Consider the following 18024-nt stretch of genomic DNA (forward strand, 5'->3'; position numbering starts at 1 on the left):
TTAAAAACTGTGGTGCAGCTCACAAACATGTGATGGCCTTTGAAACCTCAGCAGCAGCAGCAGCAGCTTATCTGCTGGGCTTTGTCAAGTCCCAAGAAGCTGTTGGCACTTTTATCTCTTCATTGTATTTTAGTAAGGTGCATGAACTCAAATCAGAGAGGCTAAATATGTTATGCTGCCAGAACTCCTTTACAGAACCCAAATGCCAGAGGTTTGCCAGATTTGAAAGGGTTCATTGAGGTCACTCCCTCTTCCAACCTCAGGAGGCCTTTCTAGCTCCCTCCTTCCCTATAACTTCAAACAACATCAGTCCATAATGTAAACTCCCATCTTCTCTTATCCCCCAACCCCAAGTGGCTACTTCTCCATGGCCTTCCTCATTCTCAAATCTCCAGCTCCTTGCATTGGCTCTCTGACCTTTTAGAAATTTTCATAATGCAACCCAGCCCGTCTCCTTCCTTCCCCCTGCCCAGCTCAGGTAGCCAATGCATTGAAATTCCATCTGCTTATAGATGTCTCCATTACATGCACCTCTGAGGCCTTATCCAGTTCCCATGGAAGTCAACAGTAATTTTTCCCCCATGGGTTAAAATCCACAGCATGGGAATCCAGCACGAAGTTTGTTTGCCAGGTGTTTTATAAATGAATAAATTAATCCTACCATTTCCCTTCATTTTTGCTGGATTATCCTTATACCTCATTCATGATTTTTTTTTCATTAGCATAATTCTGCTGCACCAAATGTTCTGCAGGTCCACAAAAATGTGAGCTGTGATGTGCAGTAGTCAGACTGTAGCAGTGGGAGCCAGAAATTCCTGAGTTTTAATCCCCACTGTGGTGGTGATGATTCATTCTGTGACTTTGGGCGCCTGGTCATTTTACCTCAGGTTACTCATTAAATGGGGGATAATAACACAGAGCTCACAGGGATGTTGTCAGTGTTAGTCCCTGGTAGAAAGTGCTTTGAAGATGAAAAACACTACATAGATCTTGTGATTACATGGACTATTGTTGTTTAAGGCATTTCTTACTGAGAGTCCTCAAATGTTTCTGTGAGGCTCAAAAATGTTGCGACGTGGAAACTTCCCTTCTGAAAACCATTCAGAGTGTTATAGGGTACAGTATATTCCAACACCAGCAGGAAAGGGGTAAGTCCAATGCAGACTCATCTGTTGTCTTTACTGGCAACCTTTGTGCCCGATTACCTAAGTAGATATTGTGGTCTTCTTTTTAATGCCATCAAAACTTATGTCTGTGCCTCTCGTTCTTGTGTTTTAGATCATGGCGGTCCTATGAAACTGCCTTGTATGCCAGTTAAACTATCGCCTCCGCTACCTCCAAAGAAAGTCATGATTTGCATGCCTTTAGGGGGGCCAGACCTCTCTCTTGCATCCTATTCCATGCAGAAGAGTTCCCAGCAGCCTTTGGCTCCACACCACCACTCTGTACTGCCATCCCAATTAGCAGCACACCAGCACCAGCTTCCGTACGGCAGCCACAGCCAGCATCTGCCTTCTGGATCCAGCTCATTGCCTATTCACCCTTCAGGGTGCCGGATGATAGATGAATTGAACAAGACACTGGCCATGACCATGCAGAGGCTAGAAAGGTAATGGTTGATTTTTAAAAATATTAATTTATATTGTGTCATTACAACATCAGAACATAACACCATACAATACTACATTGCACTTACAGAGGGCCTTTCATCTGAAGATGCAAAATCTTTTACAAAGCTAAGTCATTATTTAGGAAACTGAAGCACAGAGAGATTAAGTGACTTGCCCAAGCTGATGCAGTGAGTTAGTAGCAGAGTCAGGAATAAACCTCAAGTGTCCTGAATCTCAGTCTCCTGCTCTAGCCATTAGATTTTGATGAAAAGAACAAGGAGTACTCATGGCACCTTAGTGACTAACAAATTTATTTGGGCATAAGCTTTCGTGGGCTAAAACCCACTTCATCGGATACATGCAGTGGAAAATGCAGTAGGAAGATATATATACGCAGAGAACATGAAAAAATGGGTGTTGCCATACCAACTCTAATGAGACTAATCAATTAAGGTGGGCTGTTATCAGCAGGAGAAAAAAAACTTTTGTAGTGATAATCAGGATGGCCTATTTCAAACAGTTAATACCTATACCTATCTCATAGAACTGGAAGGGACCTTGAAAGGTCATTGAGTCCAGCCCCTTGCCTTCACTAGCAAGACCAAGTACTGATTTTTGCCCCAGATCCCTAAGTGGCCCCCTCAAGGATTGAACTCACAACCCTGGGTTTAGCAGGCCTATGCTCAAACCACTGAGCTATCCCTCCCCCTGACAAGAAGGTGTGAGTAACAGTAGGGGTTCTTGATCTTTCCCTGTTTGCTGTATAGGATGTTGATCAGGTGGTTCCGCAGTTTCTTTGAGAGTGTGTGGCACAATCTCTCGGCATAGTCTGTGTGGTATGTAGATTGTAATGGATTTTTTTACCTTCAGTCCTTTTGGTATGATGTCCATCTGTTTGCATTTGGAAAGGAAGATGATGTCTGTCTGTATCTGTACGAATTTTTTTCATGAAGTTGATGGATTTCCACTTCATACGGCTAAATTCAGTGCCTTGCATGGCTACTCTTAGGAGCCTCCTGTTTTGCAACAACATAACACCAGGTTTCCAAGTAAAGCTTTGGTTACATGGAAGACCAAAGAAAAAAAAAAGAAAAAAAATGGAGGATTTAGAAAAGAACAATAAAGACCAAATGTGTTGCCCCCACCAAAGAATCTACATGCCACTGATGAGCTGGAGGGAGCACATGGTGATTTGCATAAGCTATTTAGGTTTTTTTATGTAATCTAAAATGCATCTGAGAATAAAATAAAATAAATGTGTGCCGCAACATAATTGTCACTGCTGTTTTGTAGCAATCCTCAATTGTAGACTGCAAAGGGGATAGAGAAAATTAATGTCATTCCATGCAAGATCCCCACACATATTTTGTAAAGTGAGTCAATTGAATGCGGGATGTATCCCAGTATATTGACTTCCTTGCAGGGATTCCACCAACTTGTCTCTGGTCAAAAGCACAGGCTTCTGAACAGCAGTCCTTAGGCTTTCACCTGGATTAACTGTAGTCTTGTGGGGGCTTTCAGGGAGGGTAGATCCAATACCAAATTATACGACACATTGAACTTCTTCCTGGAGAAACAGTCTCTACACCCTGTAGTGCAGAACATAGTCCCCTGCAGGAATTTTTACACTGAATGCTTATAGTCCGAAGGAATCAATAAATACAGGTGCCTAGTTCTCAGTGCTCAGAGTAGGTCAAGAGGAGCAGTGGAAATATGGCTTAAGGCCTGGCCCTGCGGTTCTTGTTGGTGCCAGACCAGTCCCCAGTATAAATTAGAGCAATCTGAATGTTGCTGTAATTTATATACAGGAGAATCAGCTAAATGGACAGTGAAAACACAAGGAGATAGCTGGGCAGTTCACCACGGACAGTTTTATTGAAACTGATAAGGTGATAGGAAAATAGAAAATTGTACAGAAAACCAAACATGTGCAATTTAAATAGACAAGAGCCCAGATTCTGCCCCATGCTACTAGCCCTTTGCACTGCCAGAGTAGTAAAAAGAGACCTTTATAGCTGCTCTGAAAGGGCTGCTGTAGATTTTCCCAGTGGAAGGGAATCCTCAGCTGGTGTGAAGTTGGCTAGCTTGTAGTGGGAGGTTCCTGTTGCCACAGATAAGGGACTCCACTGGTGAGACAGGAGGTAGCATGCTATGGGCACAAGTCACTATAACAGGGGTAGAGAATTGATGGGACCACAGTCCTGCCACCTTTCACATAGGCCAGCACAGCCTGGCACGTGCACCTTGTAGAACTAGCTGCATCAACCTGAGATATGATGTACTGTATAGACTCCTGAGTGCTGGGGAATGTCAAGAGGGACTGTCTCCCCCTCTAGAGCAGTGCAGCTCCACACCATTTCTAGCACAAGTCTGGGTGTTAATTGCACAATCTGGCCCATGGTACATGCAAGCTGCACTTCATCATTCTGAATCCAATGATATTTCTCTTCATATGACTTCATAGTGACATCTGTTCTCCCCTTCCCCCAGCAATGGATGTTCCAGTTTCTAAGCTTCCATCAAGTCTGTGTTTACAAGTATGTTTAATTGGTTTAAAGGAGGTGATGTAAAGATTGTGGGTTTTTTATTTTTGTTATTTTTTAACATTTACCAGAAGCTGAAACTGAGCTACTTGTTAAAACTGAACAAGCAAGAATCCAGGTCCCAGAATGAAGCAATTGTCTCCCATCACAGAAGAGAATCATTTTTAAAAATGGGAATTAATATTGATTTCACCTTTAAGGGACTCCTAGCTCACATTAATATACAGAACCAGGGCCGGCTCCAGCATTTCTGCCGCCCCAAGCAAAAAAAAAAAAAAAAAGCCGCGATCGGCGGTGGCAGTCAGCGGCAGGTCCTTCGCTCCTAGAGGGAGTGAGGGACCTGCCGCCCCCGAATTGCCACAGGTGCCGCCCCTCTCCCTTGGCCGCCCCAAGCACCTGCTTGTTAAGCAGATGCCTGGAGCTGGCCCTGTACAGAACAGATTTTTTATTGTTTCTTTTCAGTCGATTAACTGGTTTTTTGTGCCTCAATGGATATTTCAGTCATGGAATAATGTATCAAATATTTCAGTTATGCTCATTGTCCAGTAAGTCAGTAATGTTTGTAGTACTCGAGAAAAAAAAAAGTTGATGACTATTTCTTCTGGAAAGGTAGTCACTAGTTTCATAATGTATGTAGACTGTAAAGTCGACATGTGCTGTTAAATTTTTTAAGTTACACTTCCAAGGGACTCTCTGTTTTTAGCAAATGTGCTAATGTCTCCAAGGAGATTAGTGTAGGTTTTCAGAATAGATTTGATTTGGGAGGGGATTAGGTACGCCAAGTGGTATCTTTTCCTGATATTATTTTGACAGTAGTGCTTTCTTTTCTCCCTAATTGTACAAAAAAACAGGTTTAAATCTTAATTACATCACATTGCAGTGTTTGTTATAGGACGCTTCAGCTCAGAAGCCTTGAAAGCCATGTAAATTGCTTATATTTGAAATCTGTTTTTCTTCTATATAAAATTTAGCTGTGTGATCGTGTCTATCAAATATGTAGGATCTGAGATTGGTTCCTAAGCTTTTCTACTGCTTCCAAAATAGCATGCTGCTGGGCCCCTGCTCCCAGGCCAGCAACAGTGGAGAAGAATGTAGAACATAGAGGCCTGGAAAGGTAGGATGGCTAATGGGAATGAGTGTATGAAAATGGAAATGATCACGTCCAAAATAGAAACAAAGCTCAAAGAGTTTAATGCTCCCAAACTGGGGGGACCAGATAATCTCCAACCCAGAATACTGAAAGAACTGGCACATGAAATTGCAAGTCAGGTAGCAAGATACCATATGACTGGAGAATAGCAAACATAGTTATCTGTATTTAAGAAAGGGGGGGGAAGTAGTCCAGGCAACTATAGATCTGTTTGTCAATAGTATGCAAGATTTTAGAACAAGTTTTGAAGGAAAGAATAATTAAAGACTGGAGGTAAATGAAAATGGGATAAAATCCAACATGGAATTATCAAAGGTAGATCTTCCTTTGATAAAATAACTGATTTCTTAGACAGAGGACATGCAGTGAATGAAATCGATCTAAAATTCAATAAAGCATTGGCATGATACTACATGGGGAATTATTAGTAAAATGGGGATTAATACAGGAACTGTAAGGAGGGTAAGGAAACTGTGTAAAGGGAAGAGGTCAGTGGGTTGTGCTGAAAGGAGAACTGTTCGGCTGGAGGGAGGTTACTAATGGCATTCTTGAAAGATCACTCTTGGGACCGATCATATTTAATATTTTAATTAATGACCTTGGCACAAAAAGTAGGACTGCGCTAATTCAATTTGCTGATGACAAAAAGTTGAGAGTCATCGTCCATACAGAGGAGGATCAGAATATTATACAGGAAGAATTGGATGAGCTAGAGGCCTGGAATATAGAAATGGGGTAAAATTTTAATAGTACGAAGTATAAGGTCATGCACTCAGGGACTAACAACAAGAATTTCTGCTATCAGCTGGAAATGACACAGGAGAGAGACCTGGGTGTATTAGTTAATAACACGATGACTATGAGCCACCAATTTAATGAGCCCATAAAAACACCAAATGTGAACCTGTGGTGTTGGTGGCCTGTTGCGTGCAGGAGGTCAGACTAGATGATCTAGCAGTCCCTTCTGTCCTTAAACTCTATGATACTATGAGAAAAGGGGGTGCCTAACATCACAAGGGAATAATAACATCACTTGGTAGCACCCATTTCAACTGATCCCAAACCTTATCTACAAAAATTAAATACTAAAGTATTCTAGAATAATCGCCCCAAATACTGCTAGTTCTACTGTCAAGTGATGTGAAGTATTACTAAAAAACACTGTAGTATTTTTTTTATAAGGGAAGAGGATACTGACAAGCCTCAGTGTGAACAGGGTGACCAGACGTCCCGATAAAATCGGGACTGTCCCTATTTTGAGGAGTTTGTCCTGTGTCCCGATATTTTGTTTCGGGCGGGATTTTAGAAGCATGCCAAAGAAAAATGAGGAATAACTGATCACCGGAGTAGGAACCAGGGACCACGTTATTTTGTGTGACCTTGATCAAGTTATTTAACTTTCATGCCTCTGTTTTCCTTTCGGTAAAATGGGTGATAACACTTACCTGCCTCACAAGAGTGTTGTGAGCATTAACAGAGCAATATTTTAAAAGGATTTTAAAAATAGAAATCGCTATGTAAGAGTCAAGTGTTGTTATAATTTTAAGTGACACATTCCTAACTCTCAGAAAGGATCTGCACTCACTCCCTCTTCTTGTAACAACTGTGGGACAAGAGCTAGGCAGCAATTTTCCTACATGAGGATAACAGTGTGTCACAATTTAAACAAAGGGATAATTTATGCAGCCAACTTCTTTAAAATTCAAGAAAATTTTGGGTTCCACAATGTAGATTTGCTATCAGGGTACCTCTCACGGGGGCTCTCTTCCCCGACTGCAGTATGGCTTTTCTGACATATAGTTTGTGTCCTTGCTTAACGTTGACTTGGAGGGGCAGCTTCTTGGCATGACATGCTAGTCTAATCTCCAGCCATGCGCCCAATCAGTCTCTCTGATGAGGCTGCCAATTAATGTCAATCATGATGCATACAGTACTCTTGTAAACTCACAACTGGGATCAGACCACAACTTATTTCTTATAGGATACTAAACTGCTATCAGATGGTAATGACTTCCAGTTACCAATGCCCTGCCCTGGGATAGATTTGAACAAATGACATCAAAAGTGAAAACCTCTGTATCAGAGTTTCTGTAACCAATTGCCTTTATACATCCAGTTCCCTCAGACTTCAAATTGATAAATGAAATCATATTAGACCTACCTAGCAGATGTCTTGTAATTCTTATCGAATGCATTTCAGTCTGTAAGACTTTTCAAGAGAACTACTTTTGTCTAATACCTTCCCCATGCTCATCCCAGCGTAGTATTATATTAATGAATGTACAGTAATCTGAAGTGTTTCTATTTTTAGTTTAATTGATAAGCAACAAAACAATATACTATTGATCTGACAACATTTTGATAGAATCTTTTCTGGTAACTCTTCATTCTGTTATCAAAGAAGAAGAGGTGATCGGTTGTGGGGATATGTTTTATCCCACTAGATTTTTACAGGAGTGATTTCCGCTGTTCTATTTAGAGTACACTCTTGAGTAACAAGAATATCAGTAGTTGTCTATATAATCCTTAAATTTCTGACTTCTTATGAAAATCTTTTCTTAATAGCAGCACTGTAATTTACATGTTAAGATAAATTCTTTTTGAAAACAAGTGCCCGCATAGCCATGGTCTTGATCGCTAAACAACCAAAGCAATAAAATCTGAAACAGCTTTTAAAACTGATTATATGAAACATTTAATAGTGTAATTGTTCAGTACATAATACTACTACTAGCCCAACAGCCTTTACAAATAATTTTGTTGTAGACCACATGACAGTGAGTATTTCCTACCAACGAAGAGGAAATCTATACACAGTAGAATTACTTGTGTTCTTGATTGTTTTTCATAAGTACACTGCAGTACTGCAGGTAGGGCAAAAGTGCACAACACCTTGTCAGCTGACTTAGGGAATGAAATTAATAATGTGGAACAGAAATCAAGAAATACATAAAATAGCAGGAAAAAAATAGGGCTTAAAATAGAAAGTGGTATTATTGGTGGACTGATTAACTGAGAGAAGTTGTAAAGAGATAGAGAATCTTCCACTGCTAAGACACCAGTTCAAATCAAGCCTCAGTGTGATAGGGATTGAAACTTGTGATTACCATCTAACTGCTGTATGGTAACTTAAATTGTTGAAATGGACAGAGGACCTCAGGAATGAATAGCCCCAGCCCCTCTTCTTTTCCCCTCCCCCCCAAAAAATACTCTGTCACAATTAGCACCTGGTTGGTAACTCCAGCAGAGAGGTAAAGGCAGACTGAATGGGCATAAAGACTGAGCTACCCTCCCACCTCTTCTCTTACTTGGTGAACTTGTACTATGCCTGACTGTGCTGGTTTTAAACTGAGCTGAATGATTTTACTGTGTAGCGTTCACTGTTTTTTACAGAACAGCATTGTGCTGAGCTTTATCATCTCTAAGGCCAGGTCTACACTACCGCGGTAGTTCGACGGCTGGCAATCGAACTTCCGGGTTCGATTTATCGCGGGACGCGATAAATCGATCCCGGAAGTGCTCGCCGTCGACTGCGGTACTCCAGCTCAGCGAGAGGAGTACCGCAGAGTCGACGGGGGAGCCTGCCTGCCGCGTGTGGACCGCGTCTGAACCGCGGTAAGTTCGAACTAAGGTATGTCGACTTCAGCTACGTTATTCACTTAGCTGAAGTTGCGTACCTTAGATCGAATTGGGGTGTTAGTGTAGACCAGGCCTAAGATGTGAGATCTGAGTCTTCGGGATTTCCTATATCTGCCACTGAAGAGTTACGCAGAATAATAGATAATCGGAAAAAGAGAGATTTTTAAAAAAGTTAATTGAATTTAAATTATTAAAGCATATCAATAAAATAAAAGTTAATTTAAAGTTTTTTAAGACTGTAACACATTTATATATCCTTAGAAGAATTCAGCTGATGCATCCCAAAATTACTTCTCGGATAAAAATAGTATAATGTAAAATTCATTCTAATAGAGAAATTCACAACCCAATTCTTCATGAATCTTTAATACTTTGTGCTACAAAATGTAGAATATCTCTAGGCAAATCAATTCCTTTCTTTGATATGTCCAGTCAGTAAATATATGTAATATAAGTTGCAATTACCAAATGATCTTTTTGAGGCCTAACATAATTATAACAAATAGTATCACTCACTTATAGTCTCTAGGGCCTTTTATCCCTATAAATCCCAAAGCACTTTATGGGATAACAGTTCACCCCCCTTGAAAATGCAGTCATTTCTGGGGTGGAACTTGGCAACTGTTTAATGGTCCTCATCAACACCACACAACAGGTTTGGGCAGAATGTTAAAATAACATCTCCAACTGACATAGTGGAAGGTGATTTAAATAGTTAAGGGCCCAGTCCTCCAGGTGCTGTGGAGTGTCTCCTGTGGTTCTGCACATCCTAGACTCTCTAAAGGAGTTGCAGTTGCTTTGCAGGATCATATCCAAATTTGATAGTTGCCTCAAATGGAATGTGGCCAGGACAGCTGGATTAACGTCCATATTCATGTGGAAAGGAGCATGAGAACTTTAACAATTGCAAGGTCAGGAACTCCGGTTTACTTCTCATCCGAAGAGCAGCATCTCCAACAGCACAGAGCCTCCTAATTTCATACAATTACTGTTTCGGAAAGGAGAGCACCTACTACTGAATCACCAACACCACTGCAACACCCAGGATTTTTTCTGGCAGTCTCTGATCCTAGTAGAGGGAGGCAATATGGTCTGGTGAATAGGGCACGTGGCTGGGAGTTAGGAAATCTCAGTTCTTTTCCTGGCTCTCCTCTTCACCTGCTGTGTGACATTGGACTTCAACTCTCCCATTCTCAGTTTCCCTGTCTGTAAAAATGTACCTGCATTGATACTTACATTCCCTTATAAAGTGCTTTGAGATCTACACGTGAAGAGAGCTAAACAGTAGTAATAATGACCAGGTTTGAACCTATTAGTTTGTGGGAAGTGATGAGCTCATAACCTAAGATACTATATGGCAGCAGAAATAGGACTGAATATTTAGAGAGTAAAAGCAAATTGCTCCTCAGTGTCTGGCTTTTTGGGCTATTACACCAAGACACATGAATTGTCTGTGCATCCCATTTAGGAGCTCTCTAAAAATAGACAATGACCACTGGCACTCCCAAGTCAGTTTGTAGACAGGCAGCTCTAATGCACATTTCCATTTCTTTTTGATTCCTGTAGGACCCCTTGCCTGACATTCACAAATTAAGCACAACCTTGGTCATACATTTCATCTGAGACACAGCTCATCTGCAGATAATGTATCCCCATTCATCTTTTGTACTGTTCTATTGTAAATGAGGGGAAGAAAAAAATCTCAGGACTTACATTTCGCTTCAACTTACCTTCTTCCTGGAGGAGAAGATATTAAATGCCAAAATAACAAAAGACATTATAAAACCATCTGTTAGTCGAAGTTATTTGGCAAGTTTGGAATGGTTTAATTAATCTCTCCTGGCTCAGTAAAGATTCCTGTGCTGTATTTATATTTCCCAAGGATTTAAAGTTTCTCGGGGCGAGGGGAAAGTTGGAAGCCCATGCTGTCACATAGGTGTGGCAGTTTGGCCAGTTAATCCACTATCAGTGCAGTCTCCATACAACTAATGAAAGCGTTACATGCAAATTAGCTGTAGAGTAAGGATGGTAATTGGCTTGGATATCACAGTGCTCTAGGACTGATAGTAGGGTGTAGATATATGCCTTGCTGAAGCTGGATGCAGCACAGGTGTGATTAGTACAGCCAAAATGGCTGAGAACTTAAAAATTGGATAATAACAGACTGAGTATCCTAGAAATGATTGAACTTTGTGATATTCTAAACAAAAAGAGGTCTCAGCCATGCTTGTAGCTGTTTGCATATTTCACCTTCGTCCTAGGCTTCAGAGTGACAATCCTTGAATTTGAGAGAGAGATGTATATATATTACACACAGAAACCCATGTTAAAAGAATATTACTAAGGTTAAGTCAAGCACTCACAAATAAGATTGTATATGCAACCTTCAGTCTTCCCCTTTGAGCTTTTAAATGCATGACCACATACTATTTTTTTCCACCGGAGCCCTGCCTCATTCAGTGCACAGGATGAGGGTGCTCACAGGGCCGGCTCCAGTGTTTTTGCCGCCCCAAGTGGTGGTGGTGGGGGGAGCCGCGATATGGCGGCAGCTCTACCGCCGCCGCTTCATTTTTCAGCGGCAGGTCCTTCCCTCTGAGAGGGACTGAGGGACCCGCCGCCAAAGAGCCGGACGTGCCGTCCCTTTCCGTTGGCCGCCCCAAGCACCTGCTTGCTGCACTGGTGCCTGGAGCCGGCCCTGGGCGCTCACTTAATGAATAGCTGTTCAATATTTTGTTTTCTCATTGTTCAATGTGTGACCCTAGCAGTTGTTTACTGGACCCTGTTCAAACTCTGCTCTGAAGACAGAATTATTAATTTCCCCATGTTTTTTCTATGGCACTTATCACTGTGTAATATCGAGTGCTTCACAAACATTAGTCAGTTGAGAGGTAGTGTGATCCTTCTGTGAGGATCAGCCGGAGTTGAACCAGGAAATCAGGGCTACCAGGCAGCTGAATCCCCACATTGCTGTTTGACAGCAGTGTAACCTGGCCACTCCCTGCAACTCTCAGTCTACAGAGGTTCAATGCCATGACAAGGTTCACCTCGAGTGATCTGCCTGACAGGGTCTTAGTGAGCCCTGATTGGCTCCTTGTCCCTATAGAAGCCCAGGGGGCATACCAGGAAGTGTCCAGGCAACAATGCAGATCCCTAGCTACCTGCCATGACCACCCTGCTTCTCTGTTCCTGAACGCTTGGTACTGACCTTGGCTCTGATTTGGATTCTGACTTCCATTTGACCCCCTGGAACCTCAAAATGAACCTTGATATGTGGTATTGACCATCAGCCTGATTCCTGACTGTCGCTCTGACTCTCAGCTTGACCTGACCCTCATACTGGCTCTGACCCTAGCTTCAGTTCTGGGATCTCAAGCTCCTGCCACTAGTCCTGCCTCCCTGCGCCCAGAATCCTGACACCTTGGATGTATAAACAGGAATATTGAGTAGGAGCAAGGAGATTATATTACCTCTGTATTTGACACTGGTTGACTGCTACTGGAATACTCTGTCCAGTTCTGGTGTCCACAGTTCAAGGATGTTGATAAATTGGAAAGCGTTCAGAGAGGAGCACAAGAATGATTAAAGGATTGGAAAACATTCCTTATAGTGATAGACTTCAGGCGCTCCATCTATTTAATTTAACAAAGATAAGGTTACTTGATCACGGTCTGTAAGTACCTACTTTTGGAACAAAACTTTGATAATGGGCTCTTCAGTCTAGCAGACAAAGGTATTACAAGATCCTATGGCTGGAAGTTGATCATAGATAAATTCAGACGAGAAATAAGGTGCAAAGTTTTAACAGTGAGGGTAATTAACTTTGCAACAGTTTTTTGTTGATTTCAAAATTACTTGTGAATCTAAGATTGGATGTTTTGCTAAAAATATGCCCTAATTCAATCAAAAATTAATTCATGGAAATCCTATGGCCTGTGTAATGGAGGAGATCAGATTAGATCTATGAATTATCCAAAAAAAAAACCTTGTGAGATTAGGAAGTGGTACTAGCCCCATTTTATGATGGGGACCTGAGAGACAGAAATTAAGGCCAAAAGTTTCCACTAATTTTGGGGGCCCAATTTGAGACCCCCAGGATCGGATTTTTCAGAGTATTTGGCATTAAATATCATTTGATATATTCAGAGTACAGATCCCATTGACTTACAGCTGTCAGTGCTCAACACTCTGCAAACCAGACCCTGGGGTCTCAAGTTGGGGACCCAGAAAATGAGAAACAAACAATTAGTAATCACCTGTGAAAAGTTTAAGTGACTTGCCCAGTATCACATAGGAATCTCTGTCCGAGGCAAGATAGAATCTAGTTCTCCAGAGCAGCATTCAACTGCCTTAACCATGAGACCCTCCTTTCTCTCCATACCTCATTCACTGCACACCTTCCATCTTCTGCTTCATTTGTCGCAGGGACAACAGCCTCCTTTACTACACAACTCTGGCACATCCCCAAAGCAGGTCCATCCTGTGCACTGAATGAGGCAGGGGTCCTGTGAAAAAAATAGTATGTGATCCTGTAATTACAGACTGTCTCATAATGTCCATGCACAAGAGGCCAGATTAAGATTTCTCATGCAAACTTGATTCTGGTCTTTCTTAATGGCTGAAGTGCTTAACTTTGCAACCTTAAAAATGTTCTTTTTAATATATTTTTTTCTGTATAGTTTCGTAGGCTTTTTAAAAAGCAAACTGGAAAAACAAAAAATCCATCATGTGGCATCATATTGATGCCCACGAGTCATCAGTGGGATTGAAACTTATAGAAACACTGCACAGGCTTCTGCCAATGGAACTGAGTAACTGATAGCAGTAGCAGGTTGTCATTCTTCATGAGGACCAGCCCTAGAGGGGGGTGAGACATGCACTATGCCAGAGAATTTCACAGATATTTGCTGACGGCAGAGGAATGGTGAGACTCAGGAATCTTGGGTTCTCCCCGCACTGGTTCCTAGTCCCAGATTCCTTGTCCAGCTGGTCCCAAACTCCCCCCTATAACTTGTCCCAGTTTATGTGGATTTTCACAGGGATGGCAAAAGGCACATCCCTGACACACAGGCCACAGCTCCTGCCAATTTTTCTACATGTGCTCCAAAGCGTTGGGGCTTTATAGCTTTTTAATGCAAAGGTTGCCAGAATTTTTTAACATGAGCAAACGATCATGTTTTTCCCTAAACTCATTCTCAGAAACAACTGAACCAATTTCACCAACATTTTCCCAAGAAATTCAGCCTCAGGCAGACACACCCAGCATGGAAAGTTTAGTCCAAATGATTAATATTTGGCAACATTATAAGCAACTGAAAACAGGATCATATAATGGGAAGTGTCAGGCAACCTTAATAATAGGTCCTTTCTCAATTCCGGTTATGCACGTTTTTAAATTGGAATTATCCTTTAATTCCTTACTAACTAATGTAACATATGCCTGGTCTACACTGGGGGGGGGATCAATCTAAGTTACGCAACTTCAGCTACGTGAATAACGTAGCTGAAGTCGACGTACTTAGACCTACTCACCGCGGTGTCTTCACTGCGGTAAGTCGACTGCTTCCGCTCCCCCGTCGACTCTGCCTGCACCTCTCAGCGGTGCAGTACAGGAGTCGACGAGAGAGCGCTCGTGGGTCGATTTATCATAGACCATGTTTTAACCCATGTTTTAACCCATTCTTGTTGGTAACTATAATCCTTCCATCTTCCCTCTTTAAAAAATGTCTGCAGTATAGAAAGGCACTCGTGCTCTGACTTCAGAGAAGCAGCCCTGACTCCTGCTGAGTAATTTTCTCTAATTTTCTTAACTTCTCTTTTTAATTCTTCTTTTCCAATAGCTCTGGTTTACACCCGGGTGACAGTGTCACGAAAACAGGACCTGGAGGCCTTTCAGACATGAGACAAGTGCCAACCGTTGTGATCGAATGCGATGACGATAAAGAAAATGTGCCTCATGAATCTGATTATGAAGATTCTTCCTGCCTTTACTCAAGAGAGGAAGAGGATGATGAGGAAGATGAGGATGATGATAGCTCATTATTTACAAGTAAGACTCATCCTTCCCTTCCCCCTTTTATTTTATTTTATTTTTTTATTTATCCTCACAACACAAGGGAAACACAAGCGAACTGGATATCTTAGGCCTGATTTTCCTGTCACTTACACTGGCATAAATTAGAATAAACTCCATTGACTACAACAGAGTAACAGCAGCATAAAATTGATGATTATGAGAGGACAATCAGGTGCTTTATACTTAATAAGTACAAAGTCATGTCAGAATATTTACATAGAGGTTTGTTTTTTTTAAACGTGTCGTCATCAAGTCAAGAAGGCAATGGGAATTTTACCAACAACTTCAATAGGATCAGAATGAGCCCAGTACTGAGCAGTTTTGAAACAATACTAAAGTATGGCCAGATCCGGAGACCTTGACTCAACTTTATTTAATCCTTGTTTAGGAAAAACTCCCATTTAAATCTGTGTGAATATTTGGCCCCTGAACTTTTGTCCAAGTCAGAATTGGCCCCTAAATTATTGCTGGGCATGTGCTCTTTATTTTAAATGCCACGTTTAATGGACAAGTGATAGTTTTTAAAATAGATCCTTCCAGCACTGACTGGCATGTCTGGTTTGTACAGTGTGGATTATACACGTAGAGAAAGCTCAGCATGTTCGCTAAGAACAGAATAACACAGGTACACCATTTTTTGTTAGGATCAGTATCCACTGGGGAGGAGCGGGGGGGGCAATTCTGCTCGCGTACTTACTGAACTCATTGAGTACTTATATGAGTAAGGTGGGCAGTATTTAGCTCTCTGTGTACTCTGCTCACATTTTTCTTAATTATTTAGTCCTTACTGATTTAAAAATCAAGGGCCTGAATATGACCTTGCTTACAGCGCTCTTACACCAGGGTAACCCTGCTGAATTCTGTGGAGTTACTCCTGGTTTACACCAGTATAAATGAGTTCAGAATCAGACTCCAAAACCCTAAGCTACAATAAGAAGTGTAATTACTACTAAAAACATGTACCTCATTCTCCACTACCCTGCACAGTGTAGAGTAATTTACATCTGTACAAATGCTTTCATCTCATTTGGTATCATTTTACTCCCACTCCACATGGTGCAAGGCAGCAGAGAATCAGGCCCAAAAATGACAACTCTAAGCTAAATTTGAGACCTATGGTTACAGGGTTAGCTGCACCTCTTCCCCCTTTCTGGTTGCTCTCTGAGTGCACCCCCTTCCGGTATTTGGCCTCTTGTCCATAGCTGTCTCTAGGTGAAATCTCGCAATTCTTCTACTCTTTGACCGGAACGTGGGTCCACAACCCTGTGTACAGCAACTGTATATCACCCTGAAGGTTTGAATGGGTTTCAAGCACCTGCATTTCCTCCCTTCGGGATCGTGTGACCAGCAATATTGACCAACAACCTTCTTAAAACAAAGCATTTTTATTTAGCACTTAGAAGAAAGAATTAAAGACACAAGATTTTGAAATAATAAACATCCTACATGCATATTTAGTGTCATCTAATCTTATGCTTCACTACAAGCTAAATTAGATAGGCGTTCCTCTTAAATTACAAGAACAGAACAGAGCCACCTCTCAAAGCCCTGCTCCTCCTGTGTCTGTGGGACTCTCAATCTGGTTTTCTCAGTTAGTGTATCTACACTGCAGTTGGGAGCATGCCTCCCAGCCTGTCAGTGGCGCCAATTCAGATATTTCTTGGAAGGTGCAAATTCCGGTCCCTCTATCCAACCCCTTGGCAAGGGACCCCATTCCAGTCTCTCTTCATCCCCACCCTCCTCCTGCAGGAACCCCAAGTCTCCCTCAGCTGGTGAGCCTGCCTCCCTCACACTACATGAGCTGGTTCTGACAAGAGTCAAGTTCTCGGCAGACTCCCCTGCACTCTGCTGTATATGAACAGACTTCGCATGTGCCGGTCACAGTACCGATTGGGCTGGCCACCCCTCCGCACCCGGGCCAAATTTGAGTAGTATTGCAACCACACAGCCAGACTGCACTAGCAGCAGCCATACTGATTTAGAATGGGATCACTGCTTAAAAGTGATCAGGCCATGGGCCCCGCAGCTCCACAACCTATGCAACTTTGAGCAATTGAAAAATCCTTGGAGAGAGGTTCATTCCCCTCCAGCCTCCCCTCCCACCCCCCAAACTGGTGCCACTGCAACCTACACAGACAGACTCGCACTAGCTCTGCTTGAGCTAGCACGGTAAGAATAGCAGTGTGGCTGTTGCAGAATGGGTGGCAGCTCAGGCTGGCCAGCCAAGCTCAGACCCAGAGGGACATGAGTAGTTAGCCTGAGCCGCCACTAGTGCCACAGCACCACACTGCTATTTTTAGAATGCTAGCACAAGTCTGTCTACCTGGGCTGGGAGAGACACTCCCCGCTGCGGTGTAAACATACCTATTCTGACCCTTACTGTTCAAAGTGGTTCAGGTGCTGCCCAAGGACAGCAGGCTTGACTCATTAAGGCTACATGCTCTGGCATTGTCTCTTCGTGAACCTTAAGTGTAAGCTGTCAGGTGACTATGAGAAAAGACCTCCTCCCTCTTTCTCTAGGTGGACAGGCCCTGCTACACAGTCAGACGCTGAGGCTGAAATATCCATTCTGTTATATGGCACAGAAACCCCACGCTAGTGGCAGATTCAGATACAATATTAATCATTATCAATAAACACCCCCACATTTGTCACATCTACATCTTATTCTCTTTACCTGTTGGACCAAATTCTGTCCTTCCCTGTAATGATGTAAATTGAAAGTGACTCCACTGAAGCTAATAAACTGGTTTAAATCTGGAAAAAATTCTATCTAAGGCTACCCCTAAAAATTAGATTGACCTAGGTACATCACTCAGGGCTTGAAAAATGTCACTCTCTGTTCAACATACTTAGGTCAATCTAACCCCCACTGTAGATGCAGCTAGATCAGTGGAATAATTATTTGTGTCAATTTAGCTACCGCCTCATGAGGTGGCGGTTTAATTACATTGATGGAAAAACCCCTTCCGTCAATGTAAGAAGCATTTACACTACAGCACTGCAATG

General features: G+C 42.1%; 1 protein-coding gene across 2 annotated transcripts in view; it reads left to right on the plus strand.

Moving 5' to 3' along the window:
* PHACTR1 (phosphatase and actin regulator 1) overlaps positions 1-18024 on the plus strand; it is a 410748-nt gene that overhangs the window by 337676 nt on the left and 55048 nt on the right. For both annotated transcript variants that reach the window (XM_026660202.2, XM_024202986.3), the window contains 2 exons: positions 1279-1609; positions 14780-14988. In XM_026660202.2, coding sequence (XP_026515987.1) covers positions 1279-1609; positions 14780-14988 — 540 coding nt within the window. The remainder of the gene's footprint in view (positions 1-1278; positions 1610-14779; positions 14989-18024) is intronic.

The sequence above is a fragment of the Terrapene carolina genome, unplaced genomic scaffold (genome assembly GCF_002925995.2).
Source record: "Terrapene carolina triunguis isolate 2854851 unplaced genomic scaffold, T_m_triunguis-2.0 Scaffold58, whole genome shotgun sequence".
In the NCBI taxonomy this organism is placed as follows: domain Eukaryota; kingdom Metazoa; phylum Chordata; order Testudines; family Emydidae; genus Terrapene; species Terrapene triunguis.